This window comes from Typopeltis vanoorti, chromosome 6 (assembly GCF_054136105.1).
Source record: "Typopeltis vanoorti isolate ZY-2024b chromosome 6, IOZ_Tvanoo_1.0, whole genome shotgun sequence".
NCBI lineage: Eukaryota > Metazoa > Arthropoda > Arachnida > Uropygi > Thelyphonidae > Typopeltis > Typopeltis vanoorti.
In genome coordinates this window covers 61,269,203-61,291,011 of record NC_143554.1, presented here as the reverse complement: position 1 = coordinate 61,291,011, position 21,809 = coordinate 61,269,203, and the positions used below count along the sequence as shown (strand labels likewise).

The window sequence follows — 21,809 nt, the reverse complement described above, 5'->3', positions numbered from 1 at the left end:
GAGGAAAGAGTGCTGTAAAAGGAGTTAGAGATGATAAAGGTGACATGAAAACTGAAGAAAAAGATATCCTTGAAGTATGGAGTAATTACTTCGAAAAATTGCTAAAGGAAACAAGTGGTGATAGCACAGTGGTAAAAAACATTCAACAGGCATACAGTCAGGAATACATATCCATGCTTGAAGTAGGATATATATCCATATAGGAATACATATCCATATTTGAAATGTGGAAAGCTATCTTTCCACATTTCAAAGGCTTGAAATGTGGAAAGATAGCAAGAGTAGATATTTGACCAGAAATGCTGAAGTATGGTGGTATGTCTTGCAGTGGCTGCACTGTGTAGTTCAGAAAGCCTGGACAGAGGGACGAATTCCTGATGATTGCAGTAGAGCTCTAATAGTGCCCATATATAAAAAGGGAAATAAAACTGAATGTGAGAATTACAGATGTATTTCCCTACTAAGTGTTCCTGGCAAGAACTATGCAAGTATACTTGAGAAACGGTTGAGAAGAATTGTGGAAGAAAAGCTTGGTGCAGAACAAGCTGGTTTCAGGCCAAATAGAGGCTGTCAGGATCAGATCTTCACTTTACGACAAATAGTCGAGAAAGCATGGGAATATAACAAAGATCTGTATTTAAGTTTTGTCGATCTGGAAAAGGCATGTGGCAAGGTGCCAAGTATATGGTGAATGGGGCATTATATCAAGCAATACTTAGTCTGTATTTGAGTTGTAACTCAGCAGTTAGAATTGAAGGAAGTAGAGGGAGATGGTTTAATGTTAAATCTGGTGTGAGACAAGGATGTACATTAATCTCTCTCTTATTCATTATCTATATGGATCACATTATGAAAGAAAGTGGTATTAAACATGATATCAGAATTGGAGGTGTTAATGTCAGCTCTTTGCTTTATGCGGACGATGTTATACTTCTAAATAAATCCACTACAAGTTTGCAAGATTCCCTGACTAAATTGAATAACTGTTGTAATAGTTTTGGTATGAAGGTCAGCATGACAAAGACAATGAAAATAAGTAGAATTGTTGAAAATGTCAACTGTGTTGTGAATGGGAAACCTGTGGAACAAGTAAAACATTTCAGCTACTTAGGCACGATTTTTAGTGAAGATGGTAAATTAAATATGGAAATAGACAACAGAATCAACAAAGCTGGTATGGCAGGAAGTCAATTGAATAAATTCATATGGAATAAGAGAGAAATTAGTCGGAACACTAAATTAGCTGTATACAAGACAGTGTTCAAACCAATTTTAACTTATGGATCGGAGAGCTGGGTCAGAAGTAAAACACTTGACCAAAGACTAGAGACCGCAGATATAAGAGTCCTGAGAAAGATTAGAGGCGTGAACAGATGGCACCAATGGCAATATCATATTAAAAACGGGGGATATTAGGAAAGAACTTCACATTGTCGGCATCCAGGAATGCGTTAGCAGAGCTAATCTTAGGTGGTATGGTCACTTAAACAGAATGGGTGAGGAAAGATTAGCAAAACAAGTGTTCTCTGCCAGGTTGGCATGAAAATGACCCAGAGGAAGACCAAAATATAGATGGATTGATACGGCATAATGTGCCTTAGACGATAGAAATATAAGACCTGATAATGATAATATTGGAGTCTTAACAAGTAATAGACTGATTTGGATGAAAATTGTTGATAGGAAGTTAGTAATAGTGTAAATTTTTCATGTAGTACTATCATATCCTGTACACCCCTTGAGGGTACATGTCAGAAATTTGATGATGATGATGATGGTTTTATCCTATATCCAAGTGTAAGCAAACAAAGTTTGTGCATGAATCATAAACATTACTCTTTCCTCTTTAATCCAGAGTATTTTAGTATTTAGGTATGACACTTTTTGACTACTTATATATGAGACCACAACTATGGCCATTGAGGTACAGCTTGACCATGCCTTGCACAGAATCACATGGAAAAAAACTACTATGCTTCACCTTAGGAAATACAAACTTGAAAGACTTTTTTTAGAATCAGCAACAGACTTAAAAAAACCAACTTAATCTAAATAAATGTGGTTGTGCTAAACTTCCCAAGTTTTGGGTAACATTAATTCTTAGACCTCTCACTCAACTGCCAAGGTTAATCAACAGCATCCATAAAGGGCAACCCTCATAGGACTTGAAGTTTCTGGTCTAACTTCCACTTATTGTGTATATTTTTTATGTTATTACAGTTATATTTTATTATTATTATTATTATTATTATTATTACGGGCAACTCCAGGGAGTCATTAGACTCATCGAGGGAGGCCCCAAATCATTTTCATCACAACTATTCGACATTCATACAGTATCTATCATACCTCGCCTTAAACTCATTCACTGTCACAGCATCCACCACAGACTCAGGGAGCGCATTCCACTCATTCACTACTCTAAAAGTAAAGAACCCAGCTCTAACACCTTTACTAACCACACTTTTGCCCAGTTTCCATGGATGTCCCCTAGTCCTCCCACAACCAGCCCTGTTCTCAAAAATATCTTCTGAATTAATTTTATAGAAACCCTTCAGTAATTTGAATGTCTCAATCATATCTCCCCTCCTCCGCCTATCAACCAATTTTTGCAACCCACAAATCCTCAACCTGTTCTCATACGGTTCATTCCACAGACCTGCTATCATCTTGGTCACTACCCCCGGGATCCTCTCCACCTCCTCCCCATCAAGAAGAAACCTAGGTGACCAAATCTGAGCACAGTAGTCGAGATGAGGTCTTATCAAGGCTCGATACAGAGGAACAATAACCTGCTTGTCTCTGCTTGTCAACGTATTCTTCAGCAACCAAGTGATTTGATGAGCTGATTTGGCCACTTTTGCAATGTGTCCCCTAAATTTCAATTCCTTATCCACCAACACTCCTAAATCTCGTGCCTCATCAATTTCCTGGAGCACGGTTCCACCAATGCAGTAAACTGCCTCCCATCTTTTCACCCCAAAATGCATAACCTTACATTTTGCCACATTAAATTGACATCCATTCTCCCTAGCCCAGACCTCCAATCTATCCAAATCATTCTGCAAAATTTTGACGTCATCTGCATTCACTATTGCCCTACCCTACCCTTTATGCTGAAGATCTCTGTGACAGAGATAAAATATAGACACTATAAAACCTGTGTTTATTTCTCTGTGCTGTATTGATTTCATTAAATCTAATTATGATATAATCTCATATTTATTTAATATCTAATATATTGATAATTAATGTTTCTGCTTGTAAAAGACAGAACTGATATACTTGACATTAAAATGTAAAATTGATGTGGTTTTGCTTTTTTTTTTTTTTTTTATTACATTCTCTTCTAATCCCTCTTAAAATTAACACGTTACTGTAGACTTTTTTTTATAGATATATTGGTTTCTTTCTTTTTTAAGTATTTCCAGATATTTTTATTTTGTTAGTGTACTTATTTATATTGTGTGACTTAAGTAGATTCATGTAATTTTAAATATAATAAAAAATAAGATGAGAATATGATGAGACTGTAAGAAATGAATTAATGAAATGAGACAAATTAATTCTAAAAGTGAACAACACTTTTCGTCAATGAAGTCATTATTTTTTGGTTTTCATTCATATTAATAAGTGTTGTGCTGTATTGAATGAAACAGCAAAAAAAAATAATTCTGTATATTAATCAACATATGCTTTCAATCTTACAGCATTTATTGGCAAGTGATGAGGAAGATCCAGAAGTAGAGTTCCTGAAATCATTAACTATGGAACAAAAGAAAAAATTATTAAGGCAAGTAAAAGTAAACACTTTATTCAAGTGACAATATATATTTTGGGACTGTACAAACTGCATTTCAAGGGAGTCTTGAACTAGTGTTTATAGTTAATGGAGAAGTTTGAGATTAAAGCATTGAACTTTTAAGCATATATTTTTTCTTAGATATGTCCAGTACTTAAGTGTTAGAAGATGGAAATATTATATTTAATATCCTCAGCTTTGCTTCAAAATGAAATGAAAATAGGGAAAAAAAGTTCTGTCTCCTTTATGGGAAATAGTACTTTTTTCAATATGCTGATTAATTGCTTATTAATTAAGTGCATGTATGCAATTAATATGCTAATTTATTGCATACATGCACGTGTGTAAGAGGGAGAGAGATCAGGAAAGTGTTGGCTGTTTAGTAACCTTACTGTACCTACTATGGTATGATAAGGTTACAAAAGAATTTAGAATCCTTTCCTTCATGCTTACATGGTGATCAGAATACATCTTCAAAAATTATGGAAACAACTACTTTGTTAGAGTAAAACTTCAGTTTAATATTTTGGTTTATATTAAACTGAAGTGTTACTCTAACACGGTAGTTGTTTCCATAATTTTTGAAGATGTAAGCTTTTTAGAATCTTTATTTGTATAATTTGCTGTTCTGAAAATGCCTGTGAAACATGGTCAAAATTGACCAATTAAAGATGAAGCTTTTCTACATGAGTTTTCCATCTTTTATTATTAATTTTATGCCAACTCACTATTTTCCAATTTTAAAATATATCCCTGAAGATAAGACAGTCTCACACAAGCTCAACCATGCTTCCATTCATTTCAAACTTCCACTACATGCTTTGAGCATTATAACAGCTACAAAAGTGTATTCAAGTAGTAATTTAAACGTTTTGAGTGTTATTGCTGACTAATTCATCATAAAATGTTTTGGAACCTCACTTAATAAAATTGTTTTGATTTGGCACCTCAAAATATATTAGAACAACACAGTTTCATTTACAAAAAAAAAAAAAAAAGTTTTGTTGACCAGTATTATTGAGTAAAAGAACTCTATAGAGAACTGACCATCGTATACATGTAAAAATTGACCTGTACTGATATTATGTAAAACTAAGGTGCGTGCAGAATGCATAGCAGCAAAACCAGTAATTGATAATCATTTTTGTGAGTGAAGAGCTATTTTTGATCTAATTAAAAATAAATAAATAAAAGAATCCAAAGAGCCTCACCAAGCTGGGAAGGGATGTGGATTAAGAAATAGATTAAAGTTGGAAGATGTTTTATTAAAAATATATATTTTTGAAAACATTTTCCAGCATTTTAATAAAACATTATTTGATGTATTCCCCATCCATAAATGATTTTCCCCATGTTCACAATTCAGTCCATTCCTTCTTAAACTGCTAGTTTTCTTGCTCAGTGTTTCTCTTTGAGTTGACATTTTAAAAATAATAGCAATTTTAATGTCCTCTTATTCCACTTGTTAAATAAAAATATGTCATTTATTTAAGAAGTCAAGTGATTTGTAATATAAATTCACATACTGATCACAAAGCTGGTGTGGCAGGAAATAAGCAGAATAAATTTATATGGAATAGGAAAGAAATTAGTTAAAACATTAAATTAACTATATACAAGACAGTGTTCAAACCAATTTTAACTTATGGATTTGAGAGCTAGGTTAGAAATAAAACACTTGATCAAAGACTGGAGATCTCTGATATGAGAGTTTTGAGAAAGATTAGTGGAGTGAACAGATCGCATCAATGGCAGTATCATATTAAAAATGAGGATATTAGGAAAGAACTTGCCATTGTTAGCATTTTCAGGAAAGTGTTATTAGAACTAATCTCAGATGGTATGGTTACTTAAACAGAATGGAAGAGCAAAGTTTAGCAGAAATGAGTATTCTTTGCCAGGTTGGCAGGAAAAAGACCCAGAGGAAGACTAAGGTGTAGATGGGTTGATAAAGTAAAAAGCATCTTAAAAGACAAAAATATCATCATCATCATCAAATTCCTGCCATGTATCCACAAGGGTACGGGGGGGGGGGGTACAGGATATGATAGTACTACATGAAAAATTTACATTATTACTAACTTCCTATCTACAATTTTCCTCCAAATCAGCCTGTTACTTGTCAAGACTCCAACATTATCAGATCTTATATTTCTATCGTCTAAGGCACTTTGTACCATATCAATTCACCTATATCTTGGTCTTCCTCTGGGGCTTTTTCCTTCCAATTGGCAGAGAACACTTGTTTTGCTAATCTTTCCTCGCCTATTCTGTTTAAGTGACCATACTTAAACAGAATGGGCGAGCAGAATGCGTTAGCAGACCTAAGATTAGCTCTGCTAATGCATTCCTGGATTCTGACAATATCAAGTTCTTTCCTAATATCCTCGTTTTTAATATGATATTACCATTGATGGCATCTGTTCACGCCTCTAATCTTTCTCAGGACTCTCATATCTGCGGTCTCTCGTTTTTGGTCAAGTGTTTTATTTCTGACCTAGCTCTGAGATCCATAAGTTAAAATTGGTTTGAATACTGTCTTGTATACAGCTAATTTAGTGTTCTGACTAATTTCTCTCTTATTCCATATGAATTTATTCAGTTGACTTCCTACCATTCCAGCTTTGTTGATTTTGTTGTCTATTTCCATATTTAATTTACCATAATGGTTGAGAAGAATTGTGGAAGAAAAGCTTGGTGAAGAACAAGCTGGATTCAGGCCAAATAGAGGCTGTCAGGATCAGATCTTCACTTTACGACAAATAGTCGAGAAAGCATGGGAATATAACAAAGATCTGTATTTAAGTTTTGTCGATTTGGAAAAGGCATATGACAAGGTGCCAAGAGAGAAGCTATTCAATACGCTGCAGTTATATGGTGTCAATGGGGCATTATATCAAGCAATACTTAGTCTTTATTTGAGTTGTGAGTCAGCAGTTAGAATTGAAGGAAGTACAGGAAGATGGTTTAATGTTAAATCTGGTGTGAGACAAGGATGTACATTATCCCCTCTGTTATTCATTATCTATATGGATCACATTATGAAGGAATGTGGTATTAAACCTGATATCAAAATTGGAGATGTTAATGTCAGCTCTTTGCTTTATGCGGATGATGTTATACTTCTAAATAAATCTGCTACAAGTCTGCAAGATTCTCTGACTAAATTGAATAGCTGTTGTAATAGATATTGTATGAAGGTCAGCAATAAAAAGACAAAGACAATGAAAATAGGCAGAATCATTGAAAATGTCAACTGTGTTGTGAATGGAGAACCTGTGGAACAAGTAAAACATTTCAGCTACTTAGGCACAATTTTTACTGAAGATGGTAAACTAAATATAGAAATAGACAACAGAATCAGCAAAGCTGGTATCGTGGGAAGTCAATTGAATAAATTCATATGGAATAAGAAAGAAATTAGTCGGAACACTAAATTAGCTGTATACAAGACTGTGTTCAAACCAATTTTAACTTATGGATCTGAGAGCTGGGTCAGAAGTAAAACACTTGACCAAAGACTAGAGACCGCAGATATGAGAGTCCTGAGAAAGATTAGAGGCATGAACAGACGGCATCAATGGCAATATCATATTAAAAATGAGGATATTAGGAAAGAACTTGACATTGTCAGCATCCAGGAATGCGTTAGCAGAGCTAATCTCAGATGGTATGGTCACTTAAATAGAATGGGAGAGGAAAGATTAGAAAAACAAGTGTTCTCTGCCAGGTTGGCAGGAAAACGACCCAGATATAGGTGGATTGATACGGTACAAAGTGCCTTAGACGATAGAAATATAAGATCTGATAATGTTGGAGTCTTGACAAGTAACAGACTGATTTGGAGGAAAATTGTAGATAGGAAGTTAGTAATGATGTAATTTTTTCATGTAGTACTGTCATATCCTGTACACCCCTTGAGGGTACATAACAGGAATTTGATGATGATGATGATGATTTACCATCTTTACTAAAAATCGTGCCTAAGTAGCTGAAATGTTTTACTTGTTTCACAGGTTCTCCATTCACAATGCAGTTGACATTTTCAACAATTCTGCCTATTTTCATTGTCTTTGTCTTTTTATCTATATCTGTTACAACAGTTATTCAATTTAGTCAGGGAATCTTGCAGACTTGTAGCAGATTTATTTAGAAGTATAACATCGTCTGCATAAAGCAAAGAGCTGACATTAACATCTCTAATTTTGATATCATGTTTAATACCACTTTCCTTCATAATGTGATCCATATAGATAATGAATAACAGAGGGGATAACATACATCCTTGTCTCATACCAGATTTAATATTAAACCATCTTCCTGTACTTCAATTCTAACTGCTGACTTACAACTCAAATACAGACTAAGTATTGCTTAATATAATGCCCCATTGACACCATATAACTGTAGCATATTGAATAGCTTCTCTCTTGGCACCTTGTCATATGCCTTTTCCAGATCGACAAATCTTAAATATAGATCTTTGTTATATTCCCATGATTTCTCAACTATTTGTCGTAAAGTGAAGATTTGGCCTGAATCCAGGTTGTTCTTCACCAAGCTTTTCTTTCACAATTCTTCTGAACCATTTCTCAAGTATACTTGCATAAATCTTGCCAGGAACACACAGTAAGAAAATACCTCTGTAATTCTCACATTCAGTTTTATTTCCCTTTTTATATATGGGTATTATGAGAACTCTACTTCAATCATTGGGAATTCGTCCCTCTGTCCAGGCTTTCTGAACTATGCAGTGCAGCCACTGTAAGACTTTTATACCACATTTTTCAGCATTTCTGGTCGAATATCATCTACTCCTGCTGCCTTTCCACATTTCAAGCCTTTGATGGCTTTTTCTACTTCAAGTGTGGATATGTATTCCTGACTGTATGCCTGTTGTGTGTTATTTACCACTGTACTATCACCGCTTGTTTCCTTTAGCAATTTTTCGAAGTAATTACTCCATACTTCAAGGATATCTTTTTCTCCAGTTTTCATGTCACCTTTATCATCTCTAACTCCTTTTACAGCACTCTTTTCTCCATTCCTAAGCTTCTTCAACAACATCCAGAATAATTTGCCACCTTTTTTATATTTATTTTCTATATTCTTGCCAAAGTCCTCCCATGACTTTTGTTTAGCTTGTTTTACACAGTGTCTAGCATTCTTGCATTTGTCTCTGTATTCTCTAAGAGCATAAGCTGACTTATTTGCCAGGAACTTTTGATATTGTACGAATCTAAATTTTTATACTCTGCACATGTTTGCAGTTCATTATGAAGATTTCAGATAAAGGACATTAATTTAAGCATTGTAACCTTTTGAAATTTAAATGTTACTTCTATAATTTAATGCTTTTCTAGTTCTCTTGTATATCAGTTTCTCTTAATTTCATCTGTTACCCCATGCTTTTCTTTGTTTAACATTTCTCACCACAATTTTCTTTTCTATATTTCCTGCTGATTCCTTCTCTGGTTATGAATGTCATTTTGCTTAATAGTGAAGGTTTGCAGCTTTTGTGGTTTGTAATAGTGAGCTTTAAAATTTATTATTATTATTGTTATTATTATTATATTATTATTATATCACACCTCCAGGGAGATCATAGACTCGTTGAGGGAGGGCATCAACTCCTCGTTGCACTACTCCACCAACCTTCATCATCTAACACCAACACCACCTACCGCCAACTACCACCACCACTAGTGCTTTCACAGACAATCGCAAACATCCGTGCCCATGGTGGGATTCGAACCCGCAGCCTTTTGGCTGGAGAGCGGATACACTAACCACTCAGCCAACCAGGCCAGCAAGTTCTAGTTCTATCTTACATATCAGTTTCTCTTAATTTCATCTGTTACCCCATGCTTTTCTTTGTTTAACATAACATGTTTTAATATAAAATAGCATTGTTTTATTGAAGTGTATGCAATTTTCTTCAGTTTGGAATTTACAGAAAACTGAGTCATGAAAAACAGTTTTAAAGATTAACCAAACTGAAATATGTCATGTACATGAATGGTATATGATCTTAGAGCATTGCCACATTTTACTTTCTTGTAATGATAAGTAGCATTTCTGTTTCTTGTAATACCTTACTTTTCATATATGAAAACAGTAAAAATCAAAAACAGTTTTAATTTTTTTTTTTTATTACTTTAATATAGCTGATAACTAATTAATGGAGCTTAGAGAAGGAGAAAAGTAACCAGCATGGTCATCATCATCATCATCAAATTCCTGCCATGTACCCTCAAGGGGTGTACAGGATATGACAGTACTACATGAAAAAATTACATCATTACTAACTTCCTATCTACAATTTTCCTCCAAATCAGTCTGTTACTTGTCAAGACTCCAACATTATCAGATCTTATATTTCTATCGTCTAAGGCACTTTGTACCGTATCAATCCATCTATATCTTGGTCTTCCTCTGGGTCGTTTTCCTGCCAACCTGGCAGAGAACACTTGTTTTGCTAATCTTTCCTCTCCCATTCTATTTAAGTGACCATACCATCTGAGATTAGCTCTGCTAACGCATTCCTGGATGCTGACAATGTCAAGTTCTTTCCTAATATCCTCATTTTTAATATGATATTGCCATTGATGCCATCTGTTCACGCCTCTAATCTTTCTCAGGACTCTTATATCTGCGGTCTCTAGTCTTTGGTCAAGTGTTTTACTTCTGACCCAGCTCTCAGATCCATAAGTTAAAATTGGTTTGAACACAGTCTTGTATACAGCTAATTTAGTGTTCCGACTAATTTCTTTCTTATTCCATATGAATTTATTCAATTGACTTCCCACGATACCAGCTTTGCTGATTCTGTTGTCTATTTCTATATTTAGTTTACCATCTTCAGTAAAAATTGTGCCTAAGTAGCTGAAATGTTTTACTTGTTCCACAGGTTCTCCATTCACAACGCAGTTGACATTTTCAATGATTCTGCCTATTTTCATTGTCTTTGTCTTTTTATTGCTGACCTTCATACCATATCTATTACAACAGCTATTCAATTTAGTCAGGGAATCTTGCAGACTTGTAGCGGATTTATTTAGAAGTATAACATCATCCGCATAAAGCAAAGAGCTGACATTAACATCTCCAATTTTGATATCAGGTTTAATACCACATTCCTTCATAATGTGATCCATATAGATAATGAATAACAGAGGGGATAATGTACATCCTTGTCTCACACCAGATTTAACATTAAACCATCTTCCTGTACTTCCTTCAATTCTAACTGCTGACTCACAACTCAAATAGAGACTAAGTATTGCTTGATATAATGCCCCATTGACACCATATAACTGCTGCGTATTGAATAGCTTCTCTCTTGGCACCTTGTCATATGCCTTTTCCAAATCGACAAAACTTAAATACAGATCTTTGTTATATTCCCATGCTTTCTCGACTATTTGTCGTAAAGTGAAGATCTGATCCTGACAGCCTCTATTTGGCCTGAATCCAGCTTGTTCTTCACCAAGCTTTTCTTCCACAATTCTTCTCAACCGTTTCTCAAGTATACTTGCATAGATCTTGCCAGGAACACTCAGTAGGGAAATACCTCTGTAATTCTCACATTCAGTTTTATTTCCCTTTTTATATATGGGTACTATGAGAGCTCTACTCCAATCATCGGGAATTCGTCCCTCTGTCCAGGCTTTCTGAACTATGCAGTGCAGCCACTGTAAGACTCTTATACCACCATACTTCAGCATTTCTGGTCGAATATCATCTACTCCTGCTGCCTTTCCACATTTCAAGCCTTTGCTGGCTTTTTCTACTTCAAGTATGGATATGTATTCCTGACTGCATGCCTGGTCAGTGTTTTTTATCACTGTGCTGTCATCAATGCTTGTTTCATTTAGCAGTTTTTCAAAGTAATTACTCCATACTTCAAGGATATCTTTTTCTCCTGTTTTCATTTCACCTTTATCATCTCTAATTCCTTTTACAGCACTCTTTCCTCCATTCCTAAGCTTCTTCAACAACCTCCAGAATATTTTGCCACCTTCTTCATATTTATTTTCTATATTCTTGCCAAAGTCCTCGCATGACTTTTGTTTAGCTAGTTTTACACACTGTTTAGCTTTCTTACATTTGTCTCTGTATTCTGTAAGAGCACAAGCTGACTTATTTGCCAGGAACTTTTGATATGCTTTCTTCTTTTCCTTCACTGCCTCTTTAACTTCCTGTGTCCACCAGGGAGTTCTGATTTTTTTTATCTTTGCACACAACCTCACCACATGCCTCTCTGGCAGAATCAATCAATGTTTCCTTCAGAGTTTGCCACTGAATCTCCAAGGTTTGATTCCTGTTCTCAAACTCTTTCATTTTCTTTTCAATAATATTTCTGTATTTTAGTCTACAGTTTACATCTGAGAGCTGCTCAACTTTTATTCGCTTTAAAACTTTCTTACATGTTATTCTTTTCAATATGAAATTCAATTTTATCCTGCTCAAGACTAAATAGTGATCACTTCCAATTTCAAATCCTCTGTACACTCTGGTGTCCTGCACCAGGGAGAAAACATCACTATCAACAATAACATAGTCAATGAGACTTTTCTTATTCCTAGTCTCTTCTCTCCATGTGAATTTGTGCACATTTTTATGTTGGAACATGGTGTTAGTAATAACCAGTCCATGTCCTGAGCAGAAATCCAACAGATATTTGCCATTATTATTAGCTTTGCTCTTTTCTCCAAATTTTCCCAAAATATTTTTGTATGTCTCACAATCATTTCCTACTCTACTATTTAGATCCCCAACAAGGACCAACTTTTCCTTTTTCATTGTGTCAGTTGCTTTTTCTAAAGCCTCAAAAAATTCCTCCACTTCTACCTTAGTAGAACCTTCTGTGGGACCATAGGCACAAATAAGTCTCATTGTCCAGTTCCCTATTCTCATATTTGCCCACATTACTCTACTTGAGACGGACTGCCATTCAAGAAGATTAGCCTCGTATTTTGTGTTGAATACTATGGCTACTCCTTCTTTTCCTTGATTGTTATTGCCTGAATATAACATTTTGTATTTATTGCTCAGAAAGATCTCACCAGTTTTGGTCTTTTTTGTTTCAGTCACCCCTATTATGTCGATCTGGTACTTATCTAATTCCTCAGCTAGTTCCATTTCTTTGCCATTCAGGCGGCTTCTTACGTTGATAGTACCGATCTTTAACTCTGGTGATGTTGAGTTGGGGTTTGTTTTCAGATTTGTTCCAGTAGCTGACTTTTCGCTGTTCGCCCTGGTTCCCTGGCGAAAACAACGGGGGCCTTGTTTAACTGGGCGATGCCCCAGCCGGCATGAAATTTTGTCATGTTGTACCATCATTTTTTATTTTGGTTTAACCAATAAGAATACAATTTGGTCGGCTAAATCCCAAATTGCCAGCCCATCCTCGTTCGTTCAGTATCAAAGTAGATACCCAACAGGGTGCACCACGAGAAGGTGAGGATTGGACATTAGGTCAGAAGCCCTGGTCGGTTCTCCGCATTCCTTTAAAGGCTTTGTGGAGGTCTCCTCTCAGTTATACAGCTTTGACTCTTAAGCACCCCAACCAGCATGGTAAGGAAGGAAAAATCAGATTCTGAGAAGAAATTAGTTGAACAGGTAGAAGGAAATCCCAAAGAATTCTTTCATTATCTGACAAGTAGGAGTAAGAAAGACTGCAGAAGGTAGAAAGGTAACAGAGGCAAATGAAATTGTTGAGCTACTGAGTGATTGTTTTGCAAGGATTTGTCATCCAAGTGAAGATATTATTTTGACCGAGGTGACAGGGACTGATGTGAGCACAGAAGTTGATGAAGAGGTACTTAGGATATTGCAGAATCTGAATGCAAATAGAGCTGTAGGATTGGATATGATATCAGCTCACATTTTAAGAGAATGTGATGGGGAAACTGGCAATGCCTTTAGCTTGGCTGTTTAATTTGTCTCAGCTATGGCAAACTCCCAAGAAAATGGAAGGAGAACAAAATAATTCCTTTTCATAAATGAGGATCTAAGTCTGTGGCAGCAAATTATAGACCAATCAGTATCTCAAGAGTGGTAGTAAAAGTACTTGAAAAGTTGGCCAAAAAGAAAATTCTGGAATGGGTGGATAAGAATATGACTCTATGAAGGGTAGCATGGCTTTGTTAAGGATGGGTATTTCCTTAGTAACTGACTAACTTTATAACAGTAACAGCTGAGTTTGATAAAGGGAATGGCTACATGATGACATAGCTAGATTTTGCAAAGGTGTATGACAGGATACCACATGGAACTTTGTTACACAAACTGGAACAAATGGGGATGGATATGAAACTAGTGATATGGATACAAGGGTGGCTGATTGACAAATAGCAAAATGTAATATATGGAGGACCAAAATCCAGCAGAAAGCTGGTTAGTGGTGTGCTGCAAAACTCTGTGCTTAGACCACTGCTCTTTAATTTGTACATAAATGATATAGGAAATAATTTAAAGGAACATATTCAGTTTGCTGATTATGCAAAGTTAGGTAGGGTAAAGTTAATCAAAGTGTTGTAGAGAGCCTCGCAGGTTGATTTGAATAGACTGACAGTATGGGTAAAACATAATGAATGTCAATTTAATGTGGAAAAGTGTAAAGTTATGCATTTTAGAATTACAAAGATTACAAGTTGTGTACCACACTGGGAGAACTGTACTCCAGGAAATTGATGAATCCAGAGATTTGGGGGTAGTAGATAGTTGAAATTTAGCAGACATATTGCTAAAGTAGCCAGGATTACTTGTTTATTGAAGAACACTCTAACAAGCAGAGATAAATGAGTTATCATTCTTCTTTATAAAACCTTAATATAACCACATCTGGATTACTATGCTCAGGTCTGATAACATGGGTTTCTTGGGGGATGAGGAAGTTGTGAAGAGTATGGTGAATGGTCTGTATAATGCTCCCTATGAGGATAGATTGAGGGTTTACAGATTGCAAAAGTTGGTTGATAAGTGAAAAAAGGGTGATATGATAAAAAAATTTAAGTTACTTAAAGGATTTTATAGGTTTGATTCAGTGGAAATGTTTCAGCCATTGGCTTGGGGGGGGGGGGGGGGGGGGTAGAACGAGAGTTTATCCCTGAAAGTTGGCCAAGAGTGTGGTTAGCAAGGGTGTGACTACAATTTTCACTTGAGGAAATAGTGAATCAATGGAATGAGTTGCCTGAGTCTGTTGTAAGTGCTTTGTCTGTTAATGGTTTCAAGGAGAGATGCAATAGATATTGTGTTGATAGTTTGGGTCTTCCACAATGAGTCTTAGGACTCCATGGAGGCACCCCTGCAATAATAATAATAGTAATCTAATTTGCACTTCATGTATGTTATTGGCCTCAGATAACATAAATGTAAATAAATGACAACAAATATAGCAAGCTTGACCAACTTGTCCATCATGTTGTGTGGCATGCATTTCAATTTATACTGTTATATCCTTCCTTTATATTTAAGGATGTAGTTTTTAACTGTTGCATTTAGCACACATGTTGAAATTTATATTTACGCAGAATAATATTCATCAAGGGTATTAAAAAAAATTCCACAAAACATGCATGTTAACCCTTATTGAGTGTGCTGTATTTTAATAAATTGATATTTCAATATGTAATTTTTGAAGACAACTTAATCACATATAAAAAATGTCTTAATCCAGGACTGCAAAAAGACCTTTCGCACTTCACTCTGTAGGTTGATGATGTAACGTGAATAAGATAATGGTTTGAAGTAATAAGTTTGGTGTGTTATATGTTTAACATGCTGAATTTTTATTTGAAAAATCATTTTATTTTTTTTATACAGCTTTGATTTATTTACTACAACTCTTCTAAAGCAGTTATTAAGAATATGTTTTAGATTTTCAGTGTGCTAATGTTTTATTGTGCATTAGCTATATCCTCTGAAAACTTTCTGTGAAGGATTTATTTCTTTTACAGAAAATTGAACAAAATATCAAAGAAGCAAAAGAAAACTAATTTCAAAAAGCAGAAAATTAGAAAAGAAAAGAAAAAATGCAAAAAAAGAAATAAGAAATCAGACAGCTCAGAAGAGTCATCTTCTGGTGAGTATTTAAAAAGCTACTTCTAGCTTATATTGAAATATTGCATTGCTTCTATTGATATCTAATATGGTATTAGTATAACATGGTACCTTGAAAAGAATTCTGTTTGATATTATTATTGAGGGGCCACAGCAAGAGGAATGCCCTCTTGTTGTGGCCCCTCTAACCAAATGCTGAAACATTTCCCTTGTATCAATCCTACAAAACCTTTTAAGTAACTTAAATGTTTCTATCTTATCCCTCTTTTTCTCCTATCAACCAACTTCTGCAATCCACACACCCTCAATCTATCCTCATAGGGAATGGTCCACAGGCCACTTACCATCTTGGCTGTTTGCCTCTGAATCTTCTCCACTACTTCCTCATCCCCAAGAAACCCAGGAGACCAGACCTGGGCACAATAATCCAGATGTGGATGTATCAAGGCCTTATAAAGAAGAATAACAACTTCCTTATCTCTACTTGTTAGTGTTCTTCAACAGCCAAGATTACTTGGCTGTTGAAGAACACACTAACTAAATCTCTAGCTTCATCTATTTCCTGGAGTACAATTCCATTAATGTGGTACACAGGTTGTAATCTATTTATTACAAAATGCATAACTAAGTTTCTCCTCATTCCCTGTTTTCTTTAGTCTGTCAATTTCCTTTGCAGTTTCTTTTGTATTATTTCCACTTCTTTTTTTTTTTTTATCTCACAACTTATTTTGTTCTGTTTCTGTTCTCTTCTTTAGTTAAGTTTTTTTCATGATTTCTTTTGTGTTTCCTGTGATTTATTTTATTTCTTGCGATTTCTTTTGTTCAATTAGTTTTTCTATGATTTCTTTTGTTTAATGAAATGGGATGTGAAGGCTTAGTTTGTTTACCTGAAATTCATTATACTGAATCTTGCATTATAACATGCTGTGTTCTGGACTAACCTGAACTAAGTTCACAATGGCAATTGCCTGCTGTAAAATCAAATGCCTATTTCTTTTACTGCCTTTGTTTCCAAACTTGCAGCCTCCGGGCCTCACAACACTATGGATGCCACTTCTCCTCTTAAAGTTATCAAGCCATCCCCTGCTCGCCTTGAAGCCTTCTTCATTACTTACGAAGTCGGCATACAAGGCCTTTGCCTTCTCACACACAGATCAAGTTTTTGTCAAGTATCACCTGCTAGTTGCTTCTCGTTTATCCATACCAAAAGCAACTTTTCTACATCTTTCAGAATATGTGGCCGTTGCTTTGATACGCTCGTGACTCCTTTTGCTATATCTAGCCCCCCCCCCCATTAGTTCTTTAATACTGTGCAAATCATTGACGTAGATTTCTTATAAAATCTTGCGATGGCAGCCACTTGCATACCTTGTTCGTGCTTCCCGATGATTTCCTTCTTAACTTCCACCATAATCATCTCCTTCTTCTTACTGCCTTCCTTTACAACCCTTTTCTTCATTGGGGACATTGTCGTAGTACAGTTAATAAAGAACAGTCACTACATTTGGACACAAAATAAAAAAAATGCTTTACGTACACACACATGGTCACAATGCTAGCATGAATGTTGACTATACAAATGAGGTATGCCGACTGAGACCAAGCATGCAAGATGATTACCCACAATCCTGAGCAGCTTGTGATCATGTGGCACTTGGCAGACAAAGTGTATAAGTAATACTCATATTTCAAGACCTCGCTCATTTATCAAGTTAAAATTTATTAAAAATTTTTGCTGGTCATCCAAAACACTCGCATGCCAAGTTACTCGCAATCCAAGATACCACTGTATTTAATTTTGTTAAATAAATATTCGATTTAACAATTGATGCACAGTGTGCAAAACGTTTTTTTAAATGACCTTCTTCTAACATAATTGATTATAAGTTACCACATAATTATACTTAAAATACTTCCAGGGAGTCCCAAGGACTCCCTGGAGGTGTTTTAAGTATAATTTACGTAATAACAAAATTCAAAAACTTTCTATGACTCGCTCATTCAGAAAATTTTTTTAAAAAAATAATAATTTAATAGTGCTAAATCATTTTCTACTTGTATATGGAAATTTGACTCATACCTTTGATTTAGCTCTCAGAGGTAAATTGTCAAAATCTCAGTATCTCCATAGGTCTAGCTTTTACTGATGATATCTCAATAAAGATTATAACCAGTCAGAAGAAAGTGTGCTTTGCATCATGAGATACTCAGTTTAATGTGAAGTCATCTGTCTCTGTATACAAGTAGCTTAAACTGAAACAGTTCATGTTTGTTATGCCAGTAATTACATGCTGTGACTACATCTTGCAAATTCTTTAGTAATTGTTGACAAAATATCGGTATTATTATTATTACAGGCAACTCCAAGGAGTCCTTAGAGTTGCCTGTAATAATAGAGGGAGGCCCTAACATCATGTCAAGAACAACTATTCAACATTCACACAGTATCTATCATACTTTGCCTTGAACTCATTCACAGTCATGGTACCCACAACTGACTCTGGCAGCTTATTCCACTCATTCACCACTCTCCAAGTAAAAAAACCTAGCTCTAACACTTGCTAGAGTTGCTAAAAAAACCTAGCTCTAACAGCTCTAACTGTTGTTAGCCCTTGCTAACAACACTCTTGTTCAGTTTCCAAGGATGGCCCCTAGTCCTCCCACCGCCAGTCCTGTTCTCAAAAATATCCTCTGAATTAATCTTATAGAAACCCTTCGGTAATTTGAATCTCTCAATCATATCACCCCTTTTTTGCCTATCAACCAATTTCTGCAACCCACAAATCTTCAACCTGTTCTCTTAAGGTTCACGCCTCTGGATCCTCTCAACCTCCTCCCCATCAAGAAGAAATCCTGGCACCCAAATCTGGGCACAGCAGTAAAGGGGTCTTATCAAGGCTCGATACAGAGGAACAATAACTTGCTTGTCTCTGCTCGTCAAAGTATTCTTCAGTAACCAAGTGATTTGATGAGCTGATTTAGCCACTTTTGTAATGTGCCCACTAAACTTCAACTCCTTATCCATCAACACTCCCAAATCCCTGGCCTCTTCAGTCTTCTGGAGTACAGTTCCACCAATGTGGTATACTGCTTCTAATCTTTTCACCCCCAAAATGCATAACCTTACATTTTGCCACATTAAATTGACATCCATTCTCCTTAGCCCAGTCCTCCAAATTATCCAAATCATCCTGCAAAATTTTGACGTCATGTGCATTCACTATTGCTCTACCCAAATTTGCATCATCAGCAATCAAATGAGCAGTTCCTCTCAGATCCTTTCCTATATCATTAATGAACAAATTAAACAGTAGTGGTCCAAGAACAGAACCCTGCTGCACACCACTAGTCACAGGCTGTCTTTTGGACTCTACTCCTGAATAGACTACTCTCTGATATCTCCATCAACTACACTCCTATCCATCTCACCAACCCTATATCCATTCCCATATGCTGCAGTTTACTGATTAGAATTCCATGTGGTATCCTGTCAAAGGCCTTAGCAAGGTCCAACAGAATCACTGTAAATCCGTTACCCTTATCCAGTTCAGCCGTCACTGTGTTATAAAACGTGAGTAAATTACTGAGGCATGATCTACCCTTCACAAAACCATGCTGTCCCCCATACAGTATCCCATTTTCATCTATCCATTCTTGTATTTTCCTCTTGACTACCTTCTCCAAGACCTTGATAACGACTCTTGATCGATCAGTAATTTGCAACAGCAGTTTAACTTTATGCAGTGAAACTATTTTCCCCTCTTTCCACCCCCCTCGGGACTAACCCAGACCCGAGACTGAAATTAAACAAAATGGTCAAGGGCACTGACAATTCTTTAGCTGCTTCACGTACAACATGAGCTGGTATACCATCCAATCCCACAGATGTATTCACATTAAGGTTTTTGTAATAGACTATTCACCTTCACTTCCTACACCTTCCCGTATAAGCTGTTGGTTCCTTCACTCCTACAGTATCACCTCCTGGATGATATACTCTTGCAAAGTGCTTGCTCAGTAATTCCACTATATCAACTGATTCTGTTACCTCCCTACCATTGGCATTCTTTAAAATTATTCTGCCATATACATTTTTTCTTTTACCTGCAATATATCGAAAAAACTGTTTGGGATTCTCTTTAGCTTGCATGGCTAATTTTCTTTCATAATCCGATTTTGCTTTTCTTATCACACTCGTTACCCTTCTGGCCTGCGCTTTATACCATTCATGTGCCTGTAGGTCACCTTTCTCCTTAAATTCCCTCCACAATTGTTTTTTTTCAGCTCAAGCTTAATGGTGCTATTCATCCATTTAACCCCTACTTGATTTACTATTCGTACTCTAGGTATACAGTCAGCCATTACCTCCTGCAAACACTCCTTAACCACCTCCCATGCACTATCAACATCCAGCCCTTGCAGTTTTACATGCCATGGCACTGAACCAAGCAATCTCCTAAGCTTGTCATACTTACCAGCCCAGTAATTCCACATGTACTCTGTCTTAATTAAGATGTGTTATTTCTTTATCTGTTATTTGGTGTACAGTCATTAATTAAACCATCAAATTAATAGCTGTTATTAATGTATAAATTTTGAATTTTCGGTTAATTTTTTCTAATATTCATATTATTTAATACTTAATTTTTAGAATCTGAAGTGGAAAGAAAATCTAAAAAACGAAGACATAAAAGTTCAACAAAAGCAAAAAAAAGAAAATATGAAAGCAGCAGTAGTGATAGTAGTGATAGTAGCAGCAGCAGTGACTCTGAATTATGTAGCAGTAATTACAGTTCTTCAAAGAGAAGGCATTTTGATTATCATCGAAGACTGAAGAATGTTAGTGAGTCCTCAGGAACTAAAAGCACTGAACGAAATAATGGTTCTAAAAGAACCGACAGATAGCCATTCCATAATTCTTGAAATATTAGACCTTACAGTAAATCTCATAAATTTTGTAAATAATCTAATATAAATCCATTTAATTTATCATGATTCATATTCAAAAAAAAGAAAGAAAAAGAAAAATTCTACTTTTGTAAAATTGTTTATCTTTTAAAGAGTAATGCTCCCCCCCCTCAACTCTTAAGATGGATAGTGCATATTTTACTACAGCAGCATGGTATGTCTTTTATAAAATAAATTTCATGTACCTAACGGTAATTGGAAAACTGATCTGACTTATATTAAAAGTATACCTTTCAACAAAAAACAAATTAAATAGTGCATTATTTTAGCAGCAAAACTTATTGTGATTTCATAATACCAACTTATTATGCTACCACAATAATTAAGTTTATAGGATTATATTTCAGACCCATCTCAATAGAGAGAAAACAGTTTAAAAAAAGCATAAAAACAGCAAACTGAATAATTTTAACATCATACTTAATTTCATTGAAAATCAAAAACTACAGGTTGATTCTAAGAGTCGCATGCTGCTCTCTTTCTTTATCAAAAATTAAATAATATTTATTTTAGTCTGAAATTTACTAAAATAATGAGCTAAAAGGCTTCACTTCAGCGATGCAAAATTATCTGAATTAAGTGGATATTAAATCCAACATCATTTCAAAGCCGAATACAGAAACTATACAAATTTCATGCGAAAATTCACCAGAGAGCTAGCGGGAATACACCGTCGCCATACTACGTATAAGGTTTCACGAGCCTGACAGCTGTTTCAAACTCAGTTTTCCATCAAGTTCCTTAGTACTGAGAGTTTTTGCTCTCTAGGTTTCTGCCTAGTCTGACGAAAACCAATGAGTTTGAAACAGCTGTCAGGCTAGTGAAACCTTATAATGAACCAATAGGAGGCGAATATACGGACATTTACAGCATTCGTTGTCACCTATACAGTTCAGCTAGAGTGACTCGTAGTATGGCGGTGTCGTATTCCCGCTAGCTCTCTGGTAAATTTTCACACGAAACTTTTATAGTT

At 35.6% G+C, this 21,809-nt stretch overlaps 1 protein-coding gene across 1 annotated transcript in view; it reads left to right on the top strand.

Moving 5' to 3' along the window:
• LOC150105490 (corepressor of RBPJ and splicing regulator-like) overlaps nt 1–21,436 on the top strand; it is a 146,115-nt gene extending 124,679 nt beyond the window's left edge. The window contains exons 9-11 of the mRNA XM_090393970.1: nt 3,711–3,793; nt 15,766–15,890; nt 20,520–21,436. Coding sequence (XP_090250096.1) covers nt 3,711–3,793; nt 15,766–15,890; nt 20,520–20,773 — 462 coding nt within the window. The 3' untranslated portion in view covers nt 20,774–21,436. The remainder of the gene's footprint in view (nt 1–3,710; nt 3,794–15,765; nt 15,891–20,519) is intronic.
• The last annotated feature ends 373 nt before the right edge of the window (nt 21,437–21,809 follow it).